Source organism: Pyxicephalus adspersus, chromosome 3, assembly GCF_032062135.1.
Source record: "Pyxicephalus adspersus chromosome 3, UCB_Pads_2.0, whole genome shotgun sequence".
Taxonomy (NCBI): Eukaryota; Metazoa; Chordata; class Amphibia; order Anura; family Pyxicephalidae; genus Pyxicephalus; species Pyxicephalus adspersus.
The window spans coordinates 18,770,425-18,795,322 of NC_092860.1; the positions used below are offsets into that span (position 1 = coordinate 18,770,425).

At 38.1% G+C, this 24,898-nt stretch overlaps 1 protein-coding gene across 1 annotated transcript in view; it reads left to right on the top strand.

The window, feature by feature from the left end:
• Window positions 1-21,023, top strand: part of LOC140325388 (protein-glutamine gamma-glutamyltransferase E-like) — a 39,199-nt gene extending 18,176 nt beyond the window's left edge. Inside the window, exons 5-14 of the mRNA XM_072403212.1 lie at window positions 6,031-6,159; window positions 9,403-9,577; window positions 10,223-10,358; window positions 10,816-10,919; window positions 12,471-12,713; window positions 13,568-13,882; window positions 17,837-17,899; window positions 19,894-20,051; window positions 20,385-20,518; window positions 20,808-21,023. Coding sequence (XP_072259313.1) covers window positions 6,031-6,159; window positions 9,403-9,577; window positions 10,223-10,358; window positions 10,816-10,919; window positions 12,471-12,713; window positions 13,568-13,882; window positions 17,837-17,899; window positions 19,894-20,051; window positions 20,385-20,518; window positions 20,808-20,964 — 1,614 coding nt within the window. The 3' untranslated portion in view covers window positions 20,965-21,023. The remainder of the gene's footprint in view (window positions 1-6,030; window positions 6,160-9,402; window positions 9,578-10,222; window positions 10,359-10,815; window positions 10,920-12,470; window positions 12,714-13,567; window positions 13,883-17,836; window positions 17,900-19,893; window positions 20,052-20,384; window positions 20,519-20,807) is intronic.
• Window positions 21,024-24,898: the final 3,875 nt, after the last annotated feature.

Below are 24,898 nucleotides of genomic sequence, written 5' to 3' on the forward strand. Positions count from 1 at the left end.
TGCCTTTCTCCAGGACCCCAACTGCCCCAACCCAACCAAACTTTCTAACAGAAAATTTATCCAAGGTTCTGGCGGGAGGGAAGCTCACTCTAGCTACGCCAACTACCAATGCCCTCCTTTTCCTGACCAGCCCTTTTTTTTTTTTTTTTAAACATAATTTTTATTGAAGATTTTTTTAAAGATTACAGCAAAAGACAAAGTAGAAAAGAAATACAAAGACAAATTAGGTGATTGTAGCGATACATTATGACTAATATCTTATGAATATCAAAAGAAATTACAGTTAGGAAAAAGAAAGTAAGCTAACTAAACACAATGGGCAATGATATTATCAACAGACAGCTTTGCAGGATACGTAGATCTAAACAAATTTTAGACAATTTTAATGATTGATAGGCAAGAATTTTTCCCACACATTCCAATGTGAATGAAATCTGTGGGCTTGAAAGTTGCTATATGCTAAGGCACGTTCATAATAGTAATTTGAGTGTATTTTCAGCACCACATCAGAAACATTAGGAGTTGTTGAGTGATTCCATTTAGTAACTACTGCACTTCTAGCGGCAATAAGTACATGAGTAACTATGGTACGATAGCAAGTTGGGAATTTCTCCAGTCCCAAGTTCAAGAGTGCTAATGCTGCATTCGGCTTTGTAAAAAAACCTGTGACTCTCGAAATTAGGACAAAGATAGAATTCCAAAAACTACGGATATTCCTACATTCCCAAAACATTTGTAAATAAGTACCTAATTCCCCACATTGCCTCCAACACAATGGAGAGTAATCTGGTACAAACTTTGCTAGTCTAAATGGTGTTCTGTACCATCTATATAAAATTTTCTGGTAATTGTCCCAATGTGATGTACATTTAGAGGCTTTATAACTATAACTGATTGCAGTTTTCCATTGAGAAAGAGTAAACGTAATCTTTAAGTCCTGTTCCCATGTGATAAAGGTATGAGTTTTACTCCAGGTATTTTTATTTTGAAAAAAATTATAATACATTGAAATTCCGCCTTTGTTACGTGTAATCTTCTGCGATCTATGCCACAATATCTCAGGGACCAAAAACTCTCCTTCCGGGAGAGAACTCAGAAGATGATTTATTTGATACATTTTAAAAGTATCTAGGAAGGAATGAAACCGTGGTAAATCCGACATATATTGAAATCCCAAATTATACCAGGATTGAATATTAAGGTTTGGGATAAGGAGTTCAAAATAGTGTATAGGCACTGGAATTTTAGTACTGTGCATATTAGTACACTTTTTATTTTTAAGTTTCTTCCAGATAAATATCATAGCCTCTGTTGGTGGTAAACACAGCTTTATCTCCACATGGGAGCGTGAGTTGGCTAGTAGAAAGGCCAGATAATTACCAGTTGGTATAAACCTTCTTTCTATATCTAACCATCTTTTATTTATATCAGATCTAATAGATTCTTCCAGATGATCCATTAAAGAAGCCAGATAGTAATCCATTATATTAGGAACCCCCATGCCTCCCACTCTCTTTGCTCTAAACATAGGTAATTGCGGTATCCGTGGTCTTTTGTCAAACCATATAAATTGCTTTAATACCTTTTGTAATGTCAATATTAATGAGTTAGGGAGAACCACCGGAATGGTTCTAAAAAAATATAGAATTTTAGGTAGTACTGTCATTTTAAATGCCGCTATTCGTCCTGACCATGATAATTCGACTTTAGATAGGTTAACTAGATCTTTCTTTACTATTTCTATCAAATGTGAAAAGTTCGCCTTAATTAAAGAGGACAGTGATGAAGTTAGTTGGATCCCCAAATATTCAACACTAGATGTAGCCCATTTAAACGGGAATTGCTTCTGTAGTTATTTTTGTAAACAAGGGGAGATATTCACTGGTAGAACAGTACATTTCGCGTCATTAATTTTATAATAGCTCACCGAACTAAATTCAACAATCGTTTGCAACACAGCCAAAAGTGAGCCCTGTGGGTTTGTTAATGACAGAATTACATCATCCGCAAATAATCCTATAACATGTGAGGAATCACCAACCCGTATTCCATGTATATTGCCGTTGTCTCTTATAGATTGTGCAAATGGTTCCATAATTAGGTCAAATAGCGTTGGTGATAGAGGGCAACCTTGGCGTGTTCCATTGGATATAATAAAAGGATCAGACATCATATTGGAAAGAAATACTTGAGCTGAGGGGTACCTATATAATGCCATAATTGCAGAGAGAATAGGTCCTTCCAATCCAAATTTTTGTAATACTGCACGTAAAAAGCTCCATTGAACTCTATCGAACGCTTTCTCAGCGTCCAATGTGAGAAAAATTGCAGGTTTCCCAGATTTTTCTGCAATGGTTAGGAGATTAATCATGCGTCGAGTTGCCTCTGACGCCTGTCTACCTGATACAAATCCTACTTGATCACTATGTACCAATGAGGGAAGAAATTCTTGAATTCTCACTGCAATTAATTTGGCAAAGATTTTAAGATCGGTGTTTAGTAATGAAATAGGCCTAAAGTTTTGTGGAAGAGTTGGAGTTTTCCCCTCCTTTGGGATAGTAATTATAATGGCTCTAAGCATTTCCTCAGGCAGACAGCCATCAGAGATAGCCTGATTAAAGAGCAAGACTAGGCGAGAAACAAGAATCTCTTTAAAGGTTTTATAATACTCAGCTGTAAAGCCATCAATTCCCGGAGACTTATGACCAGGAAGCCCCTTAATAATTCCTGGCCAGCCCTTTTTAACTGCTCTGCCATAGCTCCACCTCCATTATTTCCCCCACCATAACCCACACCCTTCTCTTCCTACCTTAACTCCTTCATGACTGGTTCCCATTAACACCCAGTCATGAGGCCCCTGTGCCTATGCTGTCTTCTTCTTGTCGGCTCTGAGCCTGCCTTAAAAGCAAGCTTATTTTGAAGTTAGTCTGTGCAGTGCCATTGGAGAATTCATTTTATCCTTTCAGATATTTTTATATAAAGATACTGTAAACCATGGGTAACTATAGGACAAGACTGGTCCAATAAATTGGCCAAAGTGTAGCCAGAACATCACCTAAACACTTATGTATCTATATACCATCTCATACTTATGCTCTTGGGTTTATGAACCGATCTAGTGAAAAACTGGTATTCTTGATTAGGAACCCTTATTTTTTGTTTTCAATTTATTTATAAACCACAAATGTTACAGTTCTTTCCTGGAAAACCACACTAACATTGTTCACCTTGCTAGTCCTATTTACATCACAATGGGCCTATGTCCTGATCTCCCCTGAGGACCACACCCAGAAGCCTCTTTGTTCTCAGAAGACAGAGATAATCTGATTACTTGTAGCATATATTATTAGAATATTCTAGTTCTAGACATCTACCAAGTTCTAATCTTTCAGCAAGTCCTTTTGGTATGTTGTAAGTTCACCTTGCATAAACAGGTTCTTTCATGACAACGAGAATAACCTATGACTCACCAATTGATACTGATGGAAAGCTTGAACTCAGTGTCAGATCACATCAATATGCCCGGGGAAGCATTTATCTTTAACTTGGCATTTCCCAGGTATTTACCAAGTCTCCTATTGTGTCAGCATGTCCTGCACACTAGACAGAATCCTGAAACTAGTCTCCTTTATTCCATTCTTACCACCTGCAACCTCCTGAATTCCTGAGATTTCCTAATGCAACAATCTTCTCTAGGACACTACTACCAATCACTGGCTGTCCCCTAAATGTATTAAATTAGTATATTAATAGAATAAATATTAGATTCAATAAAAATATCAAATCTATCAGAAATATATCACAACTGAACATTATTCAGGGAAGCCCATATTTTTTCTATTCTCATTGAGTTGGGAGCGCTCCCTAACAACAATCGGTCAATGGAAACTAGTAAACTTGTTAACTACTAAACATATGATGCCAGGAAAGTATTGATCATTTATCTCATTATGCACCCATCATGTACAGCTGTTTTGTTATGGAATAGAGGTGAACCACAAACTGATCTCAAAATGGCCATATCTCATCTTATGTATGTACATTTGCCCTTAAAAGCTCTACAATAATACGAGTGATAATGGCCATAAATACAGTCAATCAGTCCAACACAACTAGACTAAAAATAAAAATAAATCATTCTTCTATACATAAACTGCACATTGTTTTCATATGGCATCTTCTGGGAAGTAGTAAATCCTTTCTATAATCATATTTAAGACTTGTTTACTCTATACAAAATGTTTTGTTAGTAAGTATCTATATTGAAGGGTGGCTCTCGGCCGGCTTGTCTCAGACAAGAATCTGACATGTGTACAGAGGCTGTCCAACGTCATTCATGGATCCATCCTGGCAGATTCATGAACGACAGAAGATGAACGACCACAATGGAAGTAAAGGGAGGAGAGCATAGCAGAGTGCTGCTCACTGGTTTTCTTTCCTCCCCTTTCAATAAAACAGAACAGCCCTGTATACAGGTAGTCCCCGACTTAAGAACATCCGACATACGAACGACTCCTAGATACGAATGGGGCTTCCCTGCTCGCTCATGTGCAGGACGGAGGCTGGATGGGGGGAGGGGGGCAGTTTACATGATTTACAGAAGAAATCTTTTGCTGAACACAGCTGAGGTTGTTTGTGATCTTAAGGACTGAGCTCTTTCTGTAGCCTTTTTTAATTCTTTAATGACTAAGATAAACTATGCAATTGTTTCTTTTTGCATATCAAAGCACAGCTTGCTCCAGAAGAAAATGAATGTCTATGCTCCATAAAGTTTGTTTTTTTTTTTTTGCTTTGTTTGTAATTAACTTACAGTGAGGATTTTATACAGTAACTGACACCATGCTGCCTAATAATATGTTGAGACAAACAATTGTCCTAATTGCATTTATTAAAATAATGTACCTGTTCTGACTTACATACACATTCAACATAAGAACAAACCTACAGCCCCTATCACATATGTAACCTGGGGTCTATCTGTATACATGAAAGATCGTTTGTGTCATGAAACATTGCATCCAACGACCAAAATATAGCATGTATATGCAGCCTAAGTTTATGGGCCCAAGTTTATGATTTTGTAGTAATGCTATCTAGTGTTCCCTTACAAAAATAGGGGCAAACTTTTATTTGTTTAACAGTTTTTGATAAATAGGTCCTGATGTGTATTTATTCCTAAAAGCAAAACGTTAGAATATTGAATTTTACTTGGATGTTTTGGCTGCATTAATTTACTTCCTTAGGTTTTCCTTTATGTTTACCTACTGTACACCCCTCCTGCTTTCTCTTTTTCTATTACATTAAGATTTGTATTCAACAAAATACAGCTGGAGATTTCTGTTTAGTTAACAAAGACACTGAATTACTATCAGCACTAACAGTATTATTCTGTGCCTGAAGAAAAATTGAAAGCAGGAGAGGCCGACACTAGAACCTAGACAGACAGGGTAACCTGGAAGAGGCCGACAGACTGGGTAACCTAGAGCCTGGGGTTAAGATTCCAAAAAAACATGCAGTTAGGTTAATATCCTTTCCCTTAACGACATATGACTATAGTATAGACATTAGATTGTGAGCCCCTTTGAGTGACAGATAGTGATATGACAATGGATTTTGTCAAGCGCTGTGTAATATGTTGGCGCTATATAAATACTGGGTAATAGTAATAATAATTCCTGTCCATAGATACAGTCTCTAAAAGAAAGGACCACCACATTTTAGAACTTTTAGAATTTTAGAAGTAATTTGCACTAAAGTCAGTGTTTGTTCATGGGTTTAAATACTTTGATGAACCTTGGCTAACTAAATAGCACCAAGACTAAAGGGTAAGTCCTCCAATTATTAGTTAGAATTTTTAAGGACAGAAATAAGTGCCAATGGCCACTAGCGCCACCCGTCAGTAAAAAAAAATTGCAAAGGTAACACTTATGGCTTTAGTTGGACTTTAATGATTATGACTGACTTTTAAAACATTTGAATGAATTAAATTGTTACACTGAATATATTATTCACAGATACTTTGGTATTCAGTTTCAGGCACAGATTCTGTACATTGCTTTCGTACTATTGGATTCCACTCTGAGCTTTCGCAGAAATGCGTCTGAAGATGTCAGAAAGCGCAACAATCCTTTACATATCTGCAGAGTCCTGAGTTCTATAGTAAGTGATGAACAAATGACATAATTATATCTATTCATCATCTGTCTGATTTTTTTCTCTCATGGATTCCAGTTTTGAGATCTCTACAGACTATACCCCATGAATGGCCCTCATCTAGTCTCATGACAAAAGAGTTTTGAACTTTGTTGTATATTTTTTTCCATGTATGCAGTAAAGAAAAGTAAGGTTGGGCTGGGGACTTGGGGCCTGCTTGAAGTAGTGAGCCTACCAAAAAGCATAGCTTTCCTGGCACATTGGTATTTTTGTTTTGTTAGGTAGCACGAGCCAGATGCCCACCAGAGATCATAAAAAACTAATTCTGAGCGCATATGACTGGGACACACCAGAAATATCTCCAGTACCGGATATGCCAGTCCTCTTGTGAGCCAGTCCATGTCTGAAAGAAAAAGACTTTGTGTGTTAGAAAAAATAAAAATAAAACTCCATGGTGGGTACCATCCTTCTGGATAATTTAGCCCATGCCTTGGTCTGGGGTTGGTTCATGTGGTCAAGACTTCAATCAACAACATTATGAGCCCAAAAAAAAAGTGTCAACTGACCACCAGAATATACTGAATGACTAGACTTTTATATCATTGAATGTTTTCTGGTACAGGAGTATTCTAAGCTGACAATGCCAGGATTCATCAGGATCAGATTGTGAAAGAATAGTTCAGTGAGCATAAGACATTTTCACACATATCTTACCATGACATACCTTAACCCCTTTGAGAATCTTTGGGAAGTGCTGGAGAAGATTTTGGCAAAATAATCTTGGCAAAAACTTAGCAAAACTCTGGACGAAAATACATTTCTTGACATTGCGTAAGCTTATTGAAAAAATACTGGGAGAGAGTGTGAAGAGTGATAATGTTCACACGTTAGATTTTTGTCATTGGAAACAATTTTTCACGATCGTTTCAAATGACTGAAAGACACAAAGATAAATGAACAAGCACTGTACAAAGAGCGCTGTTCTGTTCTATAGAGGGAATACCGAGTGAGTGGCTCGAGTGGCCACTGCGCTCTCCTCCCTTTACTTCCATTGCAGTCGTTCGTCCGCCAAGACAGATTCATGAACGATGTCGGAAGGTCGCTGTACACATGTCAGATTCACATCCGAGACAAGCCCTGAGGCTCGTATTGGACTAGAATATTCTGATGTGTGTAAGTAACCTAAGACTTCAGTGGGTGTTAGGGGAACAACAGTTAGTCTTTCTGTAGAATATTTATTTTATATCATTCTTTATTTGGAAATTTTTAAATTTTCAGACAAAAAATTACATAGGAAAGGGAAAAAGTAAAGACAGTAACCACAACATAATTCGAATAAACAATTTCTACTGTCTCATTTTTATTATGGTCTTTTATTTACATATCTTGAGCTAACCTAAGACATCTAACAACAGATTATTTAAACCGGGATGAAGACAACAGGATAAGATGGGGGGGGGTTACTTTCACTATTCTCTACACTTATGATACATATCTGTCCATCTTTCCTTTTATGGATCCACAGACATCTCTTCTTCTAAACTAAATCTGGCATATTCCAGGATTTGTTTTGGTACTTCTTCCAACCATCCCAAGTGTCTGAGAACTATAAAAAGAAAAAAAACATAAACCTATGGAAGGTATATCTGAACTCCACCAACATAATGATATACAAATACAAGCCATGTTTAATAAATGTCTAACCACTGAAGTTTTTTTTTTCATTTTCGGTATATCATTGCAATGGAATGAAAAGAACTCAGGATCACTTGGAATATTTATTATATATAAATGTCAGTTATTTTTTTAATTATTAATCTCACTTTATCCCAGAAAAGTATTAACTTACAGGACCAAAAATGATGTGGAATATTTCATTTCTCAGCCCTTTGGTGACCCGTTGGTGACTGAAAAAGGTGGTCCATCTTAAGGTGTGTCCATGGTCACTATGTGCAGAATCATGCTCAAGCCAACAGGACCCATCCTCCCGTATTTTTATGAATCTCTTGGCAGTGCCAGGACCACAGTAGGGGAAACAAAAACATGTAAATAAATGGCCTGCTGCTCAATATTATGCAAGCAACATTGGTAGAAAGCAATATGATACCTGAAAAAATAGAGATGTGGGCACTAGATTCATTGTACTCTGTAGGATGTGGTGGGTGGATAGCACTTGGCAGGAATCTGAAAGTCTTTTGAAGCTAGTGAAAACTCATCCTTATGGTTATATTAAACAAGGTCTACAACCTGTAGACTGGACTGTGCTGCTTATCTAGCAAACCACTTTCTGTACAGTTTTTGCCCACTTTGGCAAGAATATGCCATACATAAAGTGTTTGCCTCACTTTTGTGATTCCTCTACCATGGAATTTAGGAAGTGTAGCCAACAAGCTCTATTTGCTTGTACTGGACTGCAAAAATAGCTCAAAAATTCAAAAGACTGTTCTAGATGAGGTTGATGCTGGAGCCACCAAAGGGAGTGACACTTTGGTGTTTTTGGTAATTCTTTAAAACACAGGAACATGTGTGAAAGTATTTTTTAGGCTGTTTTCTTTTTTCAAACTTCAAACTTTTCTTTTCAAAACCTTACAAAAATGTTGTTGTTGTACTCTTGTTGTTATACACTCTGTACACTCCCACACATTGGTATGCACTCCAAAAGAATACATCTAGATAGTGTCTTTAGGTACAAAATAAACACCATCATAACATAGGTACACGTGATTACTGGCAATCCTAGGAGCTTCATTTAGCTGACTCAAGCTAATAAATCATGCTACTGTTTTGGCACTAGTTATACATATTAAATATTGAGCCTTAGGAAAATATTGCCTAAACAAATAATTTTGCCTTGCCCAGCCAGATTCTTCCTCTCTGCAATGATCATAGAATTAAACTAATATACATGCAAAGTATATTAAATATAAACATTAGCTGAACAAGCATGTACTGTTAGAATAAAGTAGACTTTTAAAAGTTCGACGGCTGCAGTCTGGCATGACACTTGGCATGCAAGAAAACAGATCTACACAGCTATCTTAGGTCTTTTTAAAGTCTACACTGGGGAGGCTTTAACAAGTACAAAATAGGCATACATTATATATTATAAATATATCTTAAATCTTATCAGAACATTAAATAGTCTGTATGAAGTTTATCTATAAAAAAAAAGTAATTTGATAACATTAAGGATAGGTCCACATTAATTCTGAAAATGGCAATAAATCATTTGAGTACAATGTATTTCAGGTGAACAGTAAGGATGATAATGGAGTGGTGAGTGGTAACTGGAGCGGAGATTATTCTGATGGTACAAACCCAAGTGCCTGGAATGGAAGCTCAAGCATTCTGAAGAGCTGGTTTCAATACAGGCAGCCAGTAAAATATGGACAGTGCTGGGTTTTTGCTGGTGTTCTGTGTACAGGTACATTTCTATTCAATATCATATGATATCATATGAATATCACATACTTTATGGCCCCATATATGCTAAAAGATAACAAGACAGAAGTGATATTAATTATTTAGATATAAAAACTAGGTAAAAAATGTTACTGTAAAACCATACATTCAGTTTTTTTTTCTAGACAGGAAAGGTTTATTTTATTCATTGGTATGGTGCCTTGTCACCTGTCAAATGTCAGAGCTTCTACTGACCATTTTCATACATTAGGCAGTTTCATGTCAAGGGGTTTGCTGTTTCATTAAAAAGGGGGGTATTTAATCTAGACCTTGGCCGAAATTAAGGCCCAATATACAGCCAAGATTGAGGACCCATGGAGGTCTACATAGTCACAGAGTTTAAACATGTCCAACACAAGTAAACCCTAGAACTACAGTGTACCTACACTTTAACATTGCTACCTATATGTCTGAAGCCAGGTTGGGTTTGGGTTCCTACAAAAAGCATAAAAAGTGTAGGTAACATGTAAACACATATTTATATGAAAGTAATGATTATACATAATGTATGCCAAAAAAAAATTACATTATAACATCTGGAATTATACATATAAACTAATGTAATATGTACATTCCCTTTACAATGATTCTCTTTCTGTCCCATTAGTCAGCAGAGCCTTGGGATTACCCTGCCGGATAATTACTAACTACAATTCTGCCCATGACGCCAATGGCGACTTGATCATTGACAGATACTTTAATGTAAGAGGAGACCCGGTGGAGTTAAGTGATGACAGCATTTGGTATGTATTGGAATTTTGTCTAACCAGCCGTCTAATTGCAATTTACAAGCCGCAGTCACACCTCTGCTAAGCATGTTGATCCAAACTATTGCACAACTTACCTTCATTCACCCTGTGGATGCTGTTAAACAGGATGGTGCACCATCCGCAGAATGGTGTATAGAGACACCGTGTGTTTAATAATGATATTGGAGTACTAGGGTTTTTTCCTTAATGGAGTAACTCCACTTTTGTTAAGGGGAAAGTTATAAATATTCTACTAGGGATTCTGTGCACCAGCTTGGTTTTTACTGCCCACATTTTTTCAGTTTATAATTACTGCATATCCATCACCGATAATTTATTATGTCCTAAATCTTTTACTTTGCACATATCAGATTAATTACATTTGTTGTTTAAAGTGTTGCTTCAATCAGTACAATTTGCTTTTTTTTTCTTTTTTTTTTTCTGGAAACAGGAATTTTCATTGCTGGAATGAATGTTGGTGTACTCGACCTGATCTTGGTAGCTCTTACAACGGATGGCAGATTTTTGATTCAACACCTCAAGAGACAAGTGATGGTAAAAATAATAAAAAAGAAAACTTACATTTTACACAAATTCCCTACAATGTATTATTAATAATAATTTAATAATAATAATAATAATAATAAACAGGATTAATATAGTGCCAACATATTACGCAGTGCTGTATATTAATAAGGGGAAGCAAATGACAGACAGTGACACAGGAGGAGGAGGACCCACACAGGATGACCCTCCCCCAAGGAGCTTACATTTACACAAAGTCCCTTATGGTAAGGTCATATAATGGTTGGAGCAATTTATGACATTAACATAAGGGACTTTTTTATTTTAACTGAAAACACACCTATTAGACATACTGAATACTCTTCATGTACTATATATAGTCAAGGAAACAAAATGACCTATTATAACCAATCAACCTTGTGCTTACTAGGGATGAGCCAGTGAGTTTTTGAAACTTGATTTTGCGCCAAATTCGGCTGTTCTCGCTTCCTGAAATTGTAAGCTAGAATGGCCGGTGTAAATTTGCCGAGCTCGAATTTAAAAAGAAAAAAAAAAAAGATTGCGTGCTGCACTGATCAATGAATGCAGCGCCTGCTGCATTCATTGATCAGCTCAGTGTGCGATCCCTGGCACTAGAGGTTAAATGGGTTAGAAATTTCCCCATTTAAAACCTGCCCCATTTAAAACCTGCTCTCTAGTGCTCTCTGATTGGCTGAGGAAAACTGACTGGCTGAGGGATACTTGTCCCCATTTAACCTCTATTGCCAGGAATCGCAAACAGGATTCCCAGAGCTGCAAAAATGATTGCAGCTCTGAGAATCTACATTGATCCCGGGGCAGTAGAGTTTAATTAACCTCTAGTGCCCCAGGGATAGCAAACAGGAGGATTCCCAGGATACCATCGGAAGTTCGAGGGAATTTTTGCGAGAATGCCGGAAGCATTCTAGCTTATCCCTAGTGCTCCCCTCTCTGTGCCCACCTTCTTTTTCACAATATGTAAAGTATAGACTAATCACATGCTTGGTGGATGCCATAAAGCTGCGAGTAGTGTTAGGTTATGTACACACGTAAAACAATAATTGTCATTGGAAAGGATCTTTCACAATCCTTTCCAACGACTAACGACTGCACAATGCATGATTGAGTGCTGTACATACAGCACCGTTCTGCTCTATAAAGAGGGGAGGGGATGAACGACAGAGCAGCACCCCACTGGCATCGTTCGTGGTCCATCGTTCATGGATCCGCCAAGACAGTCATTTGGACGATGGACGTCAAGCACTGTACACATGTCAGAACTTCGTACCATATCGGCCCTGAGCCGATTATTGGACGATAACCATTGGAGGTGTGTACCCAGCCTTATTTTACCAGTAAATAAGCATTGATTTTCCATTAAATATCAAATAGACTCCTAAATGACAAAATATGTAATGAGTGGTCTTTATCCTTTTGTCATTTGCCAAGATATTACTTTTGTTCCTTTGACCACAAAAGAAATGGAATAACCTCTATGGGACACATGAAACAGCAGTAATTATATAAAAAATCTTTGATTTGACCCTATCTTTCTGCTTACAGGTATTTTCCAACTAGGCCCAGCATCTCAAGTGGCAATAAGAGAAGGAGATGTAGCTAAGTCATATGACACTCTTTTTGGATTTGCGGAGGTAAATGCAGACATCCACTACTATACTGTACAGGATAACGGAAATAAAATAAAATCAAGGATAGACACAACAGAGGTTGGCTTAATGATCTGCACAAAAGGTGTGGGTATACCTAATTATGAGGACATCACACAATTATACAAGCCCTCAGAAGGTAAGATTTCTACCATATGTTGATTATATCACTTATCATCACTCATTAAAATAATTAGAGAAAATTTACAATTTACAAGAGCAATCTGTAGATTTAAAAATATGAAAGCCTTCATATATTTACAAATGGATTTAGGATTTACCTCTATGTCCATAAAAAGACCATGTCACCAGACCAGATCATTTTTCTTCAACAACAATCTTTCTGTAGTAATATATAGGAATTTAACATATTTTGTCCATCCTATTTACCTGTAAAAGACTCCCATATGTAGATAACCAAAAGGTCCAGGACTGCGTCTGGGCGGCACCATCTTGGATGTAATAACAGCAACCTCAACTGAGGTGACACTCAAGTTTTTAGGTCTCCAGGAGCCCCTGCTAAGACCAATATATTGTAGGTCCGTGGGAAAACATTCTTTCTAAACTGGTGGCCAGTGGAAAGAATGTCTCCTACAGTAGTGACTAGAACACACCTTTATAGGCAGGAAAAAAAATCACAGTTATTCAGCTGGCTCTACCAAGTGGTGTTGGCCCCAAAATTTTACAGGCATCATCAAATGGGAGGTCAGTCAGCCACAGTTCCTGGAAGCCCCAGGGAACCTCTGGTTGCAATTTTAGTTGCGTAGAGGAGACTGTACAACTGTTCAAGACTGAAGGTAAGGCTGGAGTTTAGCAGATCATGATAGACACAGACTGGAAGATGGACACTGGCATTGATTTGTCCTATCACTGATGAGTGATTGGTTTCAGTAGTGAGACATGCGCAGATACAGATTTACAGATACAGACGCAATACAAAAATGTAAAAAATCAACAATGTTACCCTGTACTAACAATGAGTTTTTCATTCAGGTGCTTCAAAAGAAAGAGAAATTTACAGGAAAGCTCAGCAAATAGCTGGTGTCGGCTCTGGATTCATGCCATTTTCAGCTGATGGATCTGCAGATTCCACCTCTGCTCCAGAACATGATGTTTCGGGAACCATAACCTTTTCTGGAACACCTACTATTGGGGAGGATATCTCTGCAATTCTGACTCTAACAAATCTGAAACCCACAAGCAAAAATATCACTGTCAATACATGTGTGGCCGCTATTGTTTACACCAAAGCAGTAAGACGCTCTATTCTTAAGCAAACTGACAACATTCATCTCAACGCAAATGAAGGTACCCTCTTTGCAATAATATAAATGGCTATATTAATTCATTCTTCATTGTCTACTTGAACAGCTAGTGGTAATGGGGCTTGCCCAAGGGCTCCTGACCCTTGGTGGTATTCAGTTTGGTCAATTCAAATGACCTTTTAAGGTTTTTGGGTTGGACCTAATTCAAAGTAGTGGTGGAAGTTAACAAGCATGACCTATGCTGCTAGATACCAATGGAGTGTATTCAACTTTGAGGCTTCATTTAATCACTGCAAGGAATATTAACCACTCAGCACTTCTCATTCATTGTAATACCTAGTCTAAATATAAAGGAAAAGCTTAATGATTGGTAGAGGGTTATTGTACATTATTGCTATTTTCATTGCTGTGTTCAAGTGCATCTTTGTCAAAAGTAAACTATGGACTTTAAAATGGAACTAAAGCCTACAATACGTACCTAGCAATGCTCCAACACAGGGCACCGCCATCTTTTTGTCTTCTTCTGCCCAGCAACGATATTTGGCCATCTTGCCGTGGTGACCTAACTCCTGTACAGGATTTTGGGAATTCATCCATTCCCAACACACGCAAGGGAAGCTAGGAATGGTGGGTTTTTCACATTTACCAGCCATGATCAGGCAGGTAAGATGTGTTATTGCATAAGGGACATCACTTGCCGATTTGTGCAATAACCACCTGCCTGGATTCACTTTAAAGTTTTCACATACTCTTAACAAGCCCTCACCATCTTCTTTTGCTTTTTTTGCTTTATAAAGTAATCCATCCCCAATGATCCCTAAAAATCCCAACAGAAACTGAAAGGTAATGTAGGGTTTCAGTCTGTGCTTACAAGCAAATGACCTTTGATTACAGTGGAAAGATGGCAAATAAAATAATGAAGGGGAGGAGAGTTATGATTTCTGTGACTTTGGTTTAAATTGAGAATAATAAACTCTCTATAAACCGTATATAGTTGCAGAGGTAATACGGTCTTGTTTTAATATGCTTTTAGGACCTATTCACACCTGTCCATCCTAAGATATGAAATGATAAATCAGACATGCACTTTTTTCTTAAGCGGCACAATAAGGTGTGCTGCTTTATTTTTATTGGGTTAGTGAATTGTGCTGCAGTTCTCTAAAGGACATAACATGAGTTGGAATGCATTGCAGCTACACATAAAATACCATGTATGTTCCTGCAAATAAAATAAAGGTAAATAATAAAGCCCATCTCTCTGTAAATCATTTGGGACTTCCATGTTCTTTTGGCTAAAGACACACATTAAAAATTAAACAATAAAATGAAGTTATGCTTCTTGTATGCGCCCCTACAATCATGCATGGATGAATCTACAAAAGGTAGAGTTGTATGGAAATAGTTGTGGAGGCTCCCTGATCCCAAGCAACTATTGTGGTTTATCTTAGAAAGCAGGCTCTTCTAAAGGAATGCAGATAATGCCTTCTATACTATAACACCACATGCCTAAAGCCCTGCAACTTTAGCATTCTTCTTGCCTCAATAAAGTAACATGTACATTTCTAACACATCATTTGTTTGATTTGCCTGGATATGATAATAGTCCCAGGAATTTTAAAAGCATCAAAGTTTTAGTGAACTCCACTGGTGTCTATACAACATGGCTTATGTGAGTATCCATCATGGGTCTCAGTGTCAAGTTAGAGATTTTTTATGTTATCAGAAATTCATATGTATGATATATGATGTATTCCCTGACCTTCATGTTTTGCATTATGTATGTGCATTGCTGCTTTTTTATATTATGTAAAGTAACAGGTAATGTTGACTTTACATTTGCCCACAGCCCTGGATGTGTTCCTCCACCCCCTTCTTTACCCTCTTTCAACCTGGTTTTCCTTGCTTGCCAGGAACACATTTTCTCACATTTTGAGAATCATACATGAAAAAATACATGGTTTTACCTAATGACAAGTGCAAAAACAACATCAATTGCCTATCATCGCTAAAGTGATCAGTGATCCACCAAAACAAACCAGTTCTAGAAAATTACTTTAACATGATTACTATTATATTTTATTTTATATTTAAAGGGCCATCAATGTCCTTCTAGAAATGTCAATCACCATGAAAGGCCGTATTACTCCCAATAGTATCTACTATCCTACAGTATTCTCGAGATATAATATCAATAGTAGTTACTTAAAGAGTTAGACAGCATTCTTCAGGTTGCTATATTTAAAGGAAAAAAATCAAATTGGAAAAACATGCATAGGTTGGATTTTATAAATTGTTTTGCTGATGTCCATTGGTATACAAAGACTGCAAAGTGCCTTTGTGTGCAGAAAACCATTCAGGCTTCTTTAGTGCTCATTGTTACTTAACCGTACAAGAGCCTTGACTTCTATCAGCTTTCCACGCTTGCTGTTGGTCAAGGATGGTCCTGCAATCTTTTACAAGGTGCAGCTGCCCAGCCTTCTCCTTGCCCCTGCTATCTCCTGGCCCACATCACCTATTGATGTGGTCACTGTTATTACTGCTGCTATCCATGTTATGCCCTGTAGTATCACCAGCACAGAAGAATCTGCATAACTGGAATGTGGTCACCACCAAGACTGGTATGGTATCTGCAGTAAGGAGACCTACCACCAGCACTTCATTCATACCTGATTGTTCAGGTATACTTCTGAGGTTTCTTCTCACATCTACTTAGAAACCCTCTCATTGTTGAAGTCCCTGTGCTTAGCACAGGCTGCACAGGCAATAAATCTACCCCAGCTGGTGTCTTCAGAAAGCATTGCATGTGAGTAACTACAATAAGGATTACCGTGTGTCATATAATCCCAGAGTTGCCCACTTCACCTTCAGTGATATTTAGTAATATGGATAGAAATAGCCAAACATTTGTTGAACAGCTGAAACATACACATTTTTGTGTCTATAAACTTACTAGGGTAAATATGCACTGGTGGAATCTGGGCAAATTTGCCTGCCTAAATTGAACCATCAGCATTGGACTGAAGATCCTCTCTTCTAATGCAATGGATATGGATGGTGACCAGCAAGTGTGCCAATGCAGAGCTGTAGTGATATAGAGGCTGGCAGGTAGAACCAAAAAGTGTGCAGAGACACAGGCAAATAACACACCCAGAAATAGTGGAAGCTGGAAATATGTGGGACAGGGCAAATTTATAAGTAAGTGAATATCCCAGTGACCAGATTATGGGCTGGTAAGTATTATTACTATACTAAAAACAGCGTCCATTTTTTAATTCATTTTTCTAGCAATGGAGACGCTTTAAGAGATAGCTATAACTCAATAAAAACTAATCAGATAGGGTTGGTCTATTCATTGGTACAGAGGATGCTAGTGTCAGAAAGGTGAGTATGTAGTCAAATCATTATTTTTACATTAGGGAGGCTTGATGTTAGGGTTGGGGTTACAGGGAGAGGTAGCATTTAGGTAAAGAAAGAGTTAGTGTTGAAGTTACCGGGAGGGTTACTGTTAACATTGGATTTTACATGTAGTATCTATGTTGGAAGGCAAAAAACTTCCAGAGCCAAACTTCTGAATCTAAAAACCAATTCATAATCTTTTTGAGTTAGTTTTACTTTCTGATCACAACCACATATTACCCTTCTGCATTTATTCATCTCTAAAAGAAAATGGACTATTACAAAAGAATTCTCCACACTCCATCCTAATTCATCACATCCAGAATATTTTAAGATGACTGTGGGTATAATGGAAAAAATGTTGTCTTCTATGACCAACATGCAGCATGGATTTTTCCGTTCAGTATATTCCTTGTGGAAACCCATCCATTAGCTGTTGTGTAACAGCTTAGGGAAGTGAATAACAATTAAAACTTTATATGTTTATATTGTTTAAATACATTGTTTGAATAAGCCACTTACTGTGGCTTAATACCAAGGACTGAATGGGCAATAATGGTTTTAAATGGCACCAGTTAACCTTGTACTTGTCCTACTATAGGTGGGGGGCAGGGATTTCCTGCTTGCTTGTCCTGCATTCCAACTAAAAAGAAAAAAAAGTTTGGTAAGTCTAAACTGCCTTTGATTTTATAAAGTATGTGACAATATTTGTGACCATTTGTGCACCAGATCTGTTTGCAGATCGGATATCTGCTAAAAATCTAAACTAATGCAAGCCATTTGCTACGTTCACAAAATAAAATTACCAGTTAGGATTTAAATGTGTTCACAAAAGCTTATTTCCAGACTCCAGGTTAATATACACTAGATAGGCCGGATTTCCCACATGGCCATCTTGGCCTTGGCCTAGGGTGGCATGACCACTAGGAGGCAGCATTACAGCATCTATATGTCACTCATCTCTGTCCCCTCTTTCTCTCCCCTCTTCCTCCCTCTCTCTAACCTCTTTCTCCCAAAATCTCTCCTCACCCCTCATTCCCTCTCTCCTCTCCTCTCTCTCTCTCTCCCCTTTTCTTTCCTCTGTCTCTTTACCCTCTTCTTCTCTTTCATCCTTCCTCTTTCTGCTCCTTTCCTTCTCTCATCCTCTCTCTCCCATGTTTATCTCTCTCACTGTCTTCTCCCACTTTGCCTTCCCTCTCTACTCTTTCTTTCCCTCTTCTCCCCCTTCTTTCCCTTTCCTCTCTCCATTCTTCTTTCTGCTTTCCACCAGCTCTTCTTTCGATCTCCGTCTCTCCCACACCCTTCTCTTTATCTCCCTCTCCCCATTTCCTTGCCTCTCTATCTGCCCTTTCCCTCCCTCTCTCACCACTCCCCTCCTCCCTCACCCTCTCTCCCCTTGTATATCTCCTTCTTTCCCTCCTTACTCTTTCTATCCACTCCTTTCCCTCACTATCTCCCCTCTTTTTTCCTATCCCTCTCTCTCTCCCCTCTACTTCACTCTGCCCCTCTATCTCTTCTCTATTTACTTTGTCTCCATTACTCCTCTTTCCCTCTCTCTCCCCCCTTTGTAGCCTTACCCTTCCATCCTTCCCTCTCAGTCTCCCACACTTCTACCCTTCTCTCCTTTCCCTCCTTCTTCTCTCTTGCTCTTGCTCTCTCTCTCTCTAATGCTCGCTTTCCCTCTCTCCCCTTTCTGACTTTATTTTTTTCTTCTAGAACAGCTTTCAAGCTTTGTGTGTATTGTGTGTAAAGACCACTATTATTTGGGGTGGGGCACAAGCAAGCTGACCTTGGGAAGCAAAAAGTTTAAATCTGGCCCTGTACTTTAGTCCTCTTTTATACAAATCCAAGTGAGTAAATGGCTTTTGCTGTTGGGTTTTTGACCAACAGAGAAAATAAAAAATAATATTTAATGGATATTAAATATTCTAAAAACATTAAAATATATATTTTCAGTAAAGCTACCAAAATTTGTGGATATAGTTTATAAATACTGGAGTAAACAATGGACTAAAGCAACCAACTAAATTAGTGATGTTAATAAAAATATGGAATCAAGGTGGCTACCATCAAGTTTTGTACCAGTTTAGTCATGGCTTTGGTAAAAGAGAAGTAGAGAGGCAAATATGGGTAGAAAGAGTCTTTTCAGGGAAAACCAGATAACGATGGCATGAAGAAAAGATGGAGAAGACCCAACTATTGAGGTAAGGAAGACAAACATCTGAAGATTCATCTTCATGACCAAGTTGTAAAGCAGAAGACACTTTGGGCATACAGTCATGCACTCATGTGAATGACCTAGATATGGTTAACATTCTTGCCAATTTTTTTTAATTATTTTTAGAAGATAAGATTTTTTAATTGATACTTACATTTTTAGAGTTTTTCCAAGGTTTCCATTCTATTTTTATCCAAACAGGTAGGCCTTCATGCTACAATATTGGTTGATAAAGCTAAACTACACTGTAGAAGCAATTTGTAATATGTGGATTCAACTTAGAACAGCATGTTTAGCCATAAATATCTTTAGCATGGGAGTCTATAGCAGCTGTTTTTTTAATCTGGAATAATATACCGAATTTAGTTATTATACTTCATAAATGAGCAAATGTCAGTAAAAAAAACAAACCTGGTATTTCATATTTCTGTTTTTTTTAGAGAAAGAGATCCCAATTCTTGTTAAATACTCTCAATATGGAAAAGCATTGACAACAGATAACCTAATCCAGGTGACAGCTGTGTGTCAGATTGAAGGCGGAGGAGATCTATTGGTAGAAAGTACCATTACTTTGAAGACACCATCTCTAAAAGCCCAGGTGACTACAAGCACAGGCCTTACCAAAATGCAATGATCTAGATGGGACTTCAGTCCTTTACATCTGCTTGAAGTTCTGACTTCAGGTTATTAGTTTAACTAGCAGTAATACAAATGTCTGGACTTATTTAGAAATGGTAAAGACATTCCCCCATTCAACTCAGTGGCTGCCTCAGTTAAGTTGAGGAAGTTAGAAAGCAAAGTTAACGAATGTCAAAACGCACATCATCCCTTGGTTGCCTATTTTTGGTGGCCCCAGATTTCTTCTTCTTTTTGTAAATAAATTTACACTTTCCACTGGTGCTGTTTTAATGTTTTCCCTTGCATCTACTAGGTTGTTGGAACAGTCATGGTGGGCAAAGCAACAACTGTTGAAGTCAAGTTTACCAATCCTTTGAATCTTCCAGTAAAAGATTGCGTGCTTACAGCAGAAGGTAGTGGTTTAACAGAAAATGAAGTGAAGAAGAGGTAAGTACTATACAACTTATAAACCAAGTTCTTCAGGTGTGCCATTAGCAACACTGCTAAGAGCATTAATCAGTAAGTCTATGGATAGATAGAACAAATTGTTCTTTATGGTTTAAGTTACAGAAGTAGTATGTAGCATTTATATCAACACACCCCTAATCTATATAACAAACAGCAGACCTAATCAAAATCCCAAATAAGTAGAAAGAAAGGGCACAAAACGTCCTGGTAAAATAGGCAATTAGGAACATGATTACTGAGCTCGATTTTAATCTGTTTATTCTTTCAGTATTGGTACCTTGGAACCTGGAAGAACAATGACTGTTACTATGGACATCAAGCCTTTTGCATCTGGAGAGAAACATTTGTTACTCAATTTATCGTGTGACAAATTTAATGATATTAAGGAATTTGTAACTGTGCCTGTGTCTGAGGGATCTTCATAACCATGACAGCTATAACAGCTTTTATTGTATTTTTTTTATTCAGTATATGTATATGTATTAACCAGTAGTTATTAGCTATTAATAAATATATTATTTACTTCAATAAACCCAGAATGTAATATTTGTTATTTATACTTGTATCAGTTATTTTGCTGTGTATTTCTACCTTTTTATTTGAAGGAAAGGGTGTGCCTTTAGATTCATAAAAATCATGATATTATTTTTTGTTTTCAATAGTTTTTATTAATAATAGAGGTTTTTCATTTTTTTAAAGAGAACAACAAAGCAAAGACAAAACCAAAAAAACAAAAAGAACCAAATATGGTCCGTTTCACACCTAGTGGATGAACAGTCCAATAACACTAACATTGTGGCTTGTAACAAAAAAAAACAAAAAAAAAGACACTAGTAGATTATATTCTTTGTTACCCGAAACAAACACCTACATATACTAAAAATAGATAAAAAGGAAGGACCAGAAAAAAAAAGAAAAAAGAGAGGAGAAAAATAGAGCAAGGGATATTAGAGAATAAAAAGAGGACAGGAAGGGAGAGGACCCATAGTTAAATATCCCTGGGGACGAACACATCATGAAAATTTCTCAAAGCAAGGGTAAATTCTTATCGAAGTCAGCAGGCAGATAGTTGTCTATCCAGGGCGCCCATACCACTTAAAGAGATACCCATGGTTTCGTTCAATTTAGCTGCCAATAATTCAATGAGAAAATACCAGTTAATCTTATGCTTTACTCTGTTCACCGTGGGTATACTTGAAGACCAGGCTTTTTCAAGTGTTTGTTTGGCCAAGGTAAAAACAAAATTAAGAAGCTTAAATTGATGCTTAGTACAATTAGAAGGTTCCAAGAGCAGTAGCGCCTCATATACCTCTTTTCGCATATTGCATCCCAATAGTGTATACACTAGTTGATACGCTAGACTCCTATCCGGAAATGTTTGAACACATATTGGACACAGTTTGAATAAATTTGGCTAGTCTAGCTGGGACTAAATACCATCGCATAAGCAATTTATATTTAGCCTCATGATAGCCAGCATGGACAATGCCTTGTGCCACCATGTCCCAAATTTGTGCCCATTACATGTCATCCAGTTGTTTACCAATGTCCTCTTCCCACCTAGCTACATACCCTGGTTTACTTGACACATCTGCGGTTAGCAATAAATAATAAATTAGAGAAATAATTCCTTTGCCCAAGGGGTTTCTATCACATTTTCCCTTAAAGTATTGTGTGGCTACAAGTAAGTCCTTAGCCCTACAAATATCCTGTGCCAAATACTCGGGATGGTGCTTCAAAGCCCGGTAAAACCAGGGTTGCCCACTATGGTAGCCAATGCGGTATGCGGGGACATCAGAGCACCAGAATATTTGACATCATCCCATATTGAGTGTTGTTTAATGGGGCTAGAAACCTGCTTTCTTACATGAGTGTGGATCCAGAGTAGGGTTTCCAACGCAATTGGAGATATTAAATGCACTTCTAAATCTACCCATAAAGGTCTACGTATCTTAGCGTGATATGTGGCTAGAGGAGCCAATTGAGTAACCCTATAGTATGGCAGGATATTAGGCAATGCCAGGCCTCCATTGGCTTTTGGTTTGTACAAAATCCGTTTCGCTACCCTAGGTCTGGATCCCTGCCATACAAAATCTGAAAACAAACTCTGCAAGGAGGGGATTATATGTGATGGGATCGCTACAGAGAGAACCTAGAACAAGTACAGAAGCCTTGGAAGAGCCGTCATCTTCAGAGCGGCAATCCTACCCAACCAAGAAATATGATACCTCTTCCAAGACTTCAGAGCTGTGAGGTAAATACCCAAATAAGGCAGTTTAAACGATTGCCATTTGTATGGAAAGCTGGCCTGCAAGCAGGTTTTCATTTCCTGGGTAAGTGAAACATTAAGTGCACTGGAATAAATGCAGCGCCGGCTGCATTTATTGATCAGCTCAGTGTGCAATCCTGGCACTAGAGGTTAAATGGGTTACAAGTTTCCCCATTCAAAACCTCTAGTGCTCTCTGATTGGCTGAGGAAAGCTTTCCTCAGCCAATCACGGAGCACTGGAGGTTTTCAATGGGGATACTTGTCCCCATTTAACCTCTAGTGCCGGGGATCGCAAACAGGATTCCCAGGGCTGCAAGAATTATTGCAGCTCTGAAAATCCACTGCGATCCCAGGACACTAGAGGTTAATTAACCTCTAGTGCCCCAGGGATCGCAGTGGAACTGCAGAAGAACTCTCAATGGAGAAACTCTATTAATTAATTAACCTCTAGTGCCTGGGAATTTTCTCAATAAATACAGCCGTGGCTGCTTCATTGAGAACAGTGTGCGATCCCTGGGGCACTACGGATTAATAACCTTTAGTGTCTTGGGAATAGCAAATAGGAGGATGTTCAGGGAATCCTGTGAATCCCTTGGGAATCCTCCTGTTATCCTCGATGTGCCAATGGTCCCGCAAAATCGGTTTGCCAAAATTTCGATGAACCATTGGAAGTTCGAGGAAATTTTCTCAAGAATGCCAGGGGCATTCTCGCTCATCTCTAGTGAGAAAAAGAACCACATCATCAGCAAAAAATCATAACTAGGGATGAGCGAATGAGAATAATAAGTTTGATCCTGCTGCAAATCGGGCCCTTCTTGCTTACCGAAAAGCACTTACTGAGCTCTCGCCGAACAGGAGGATTTACATTTTTTTCCCCAAATTTTTACTGACAAATCCCTTGTTTTTCGGGTCGGGGCTATCCGATTCGAACAGCCATATTCGGGTCGAATAAAGGGACAACCCGAATTCGAACACCAACACTAGTGGTCAGATGTAGGAGAGATAGAAAAGTGAGCACCGGGATTAATAAGATCAGGCGATATAGGCCTACACAAGGCTGCTTTGCGGTGCCCGGAGATTTTGCTAGTGTGAGGGGGTGAGCCACCCTTCTGGACCCCGCTCATACCTGGGCTGAATGTTGCAGGCGGACAGGAGGTGTCTTTAGCTGGCACGTGTGATTGGTCTTCTGGTGCGCAGAACATGCGAGGCTCACAGGCGGCATCTTGGAAACGAGCCTGGCGATGGCTGCACGACAATCTTGTTTTGCCTGCCTCTTCCTCGAGGTCTGAGAATGAGTGCCCATGTTAAAGCGATATATCCACTGCATCCTGGACCAGAAATGGAGGGTAAGTATGATGCTGCCCTTTTCTGTTAGCTGCTCTTTTTTTCAGGGTGGTGCGGTGCTCAGTTAGGTAGCTGTAACAAAAAAGAAAGATATCTGGAACTGGAAATTCCCATTTAGATTTTTTTAAACAAGATATTAGTTATTTTTTTACTTTCATATCTCACTAAACAGTTATTAAAGTTTACCTGTAGGCAGGCTATGGGAATTTAATTATTTAAATATTTTATTATTCTGTAAACAAGCTTTAAAACAAGACATTACTGACTTTTGTAGCTACAGGTATTGTACATCAATTCATCCTAATAATTTAAGAACAACCATGGAAGTCCTTTAAATTGTTCTATTGGTGGCCCTAACCCAAGAGCTCTCTAATTTTTTGCAGCCAGCAAGCTGCATAACATACCTCATCTTTGTTGTGTCTTTGGACTCCTGCTTCTCCTTGTCCTAAATATTGTCCTAAATATTCTTAAAATGTCCTAAATATTCTTAAAATATGTCCTAAATATAGTGTTGAAAGGCCCTTCAAATCAAGGACATTTTGGGAGTTCAGGGCATCATGGTCCTTGCTCCTTGACCATGGTGCTCCGTACTAACAGTTCAATGCTGCAGAGAATAGTACTCATGTTGCTACACTGGGAGATGATCGAAAAGGACCCTGCATGTCAAATCTGGAAAAAATTTAAAAAAAATACACCCTGGCAATGGACAAGCAGAAATTCTCAGAATGAGGGTTTAAATGCCATAT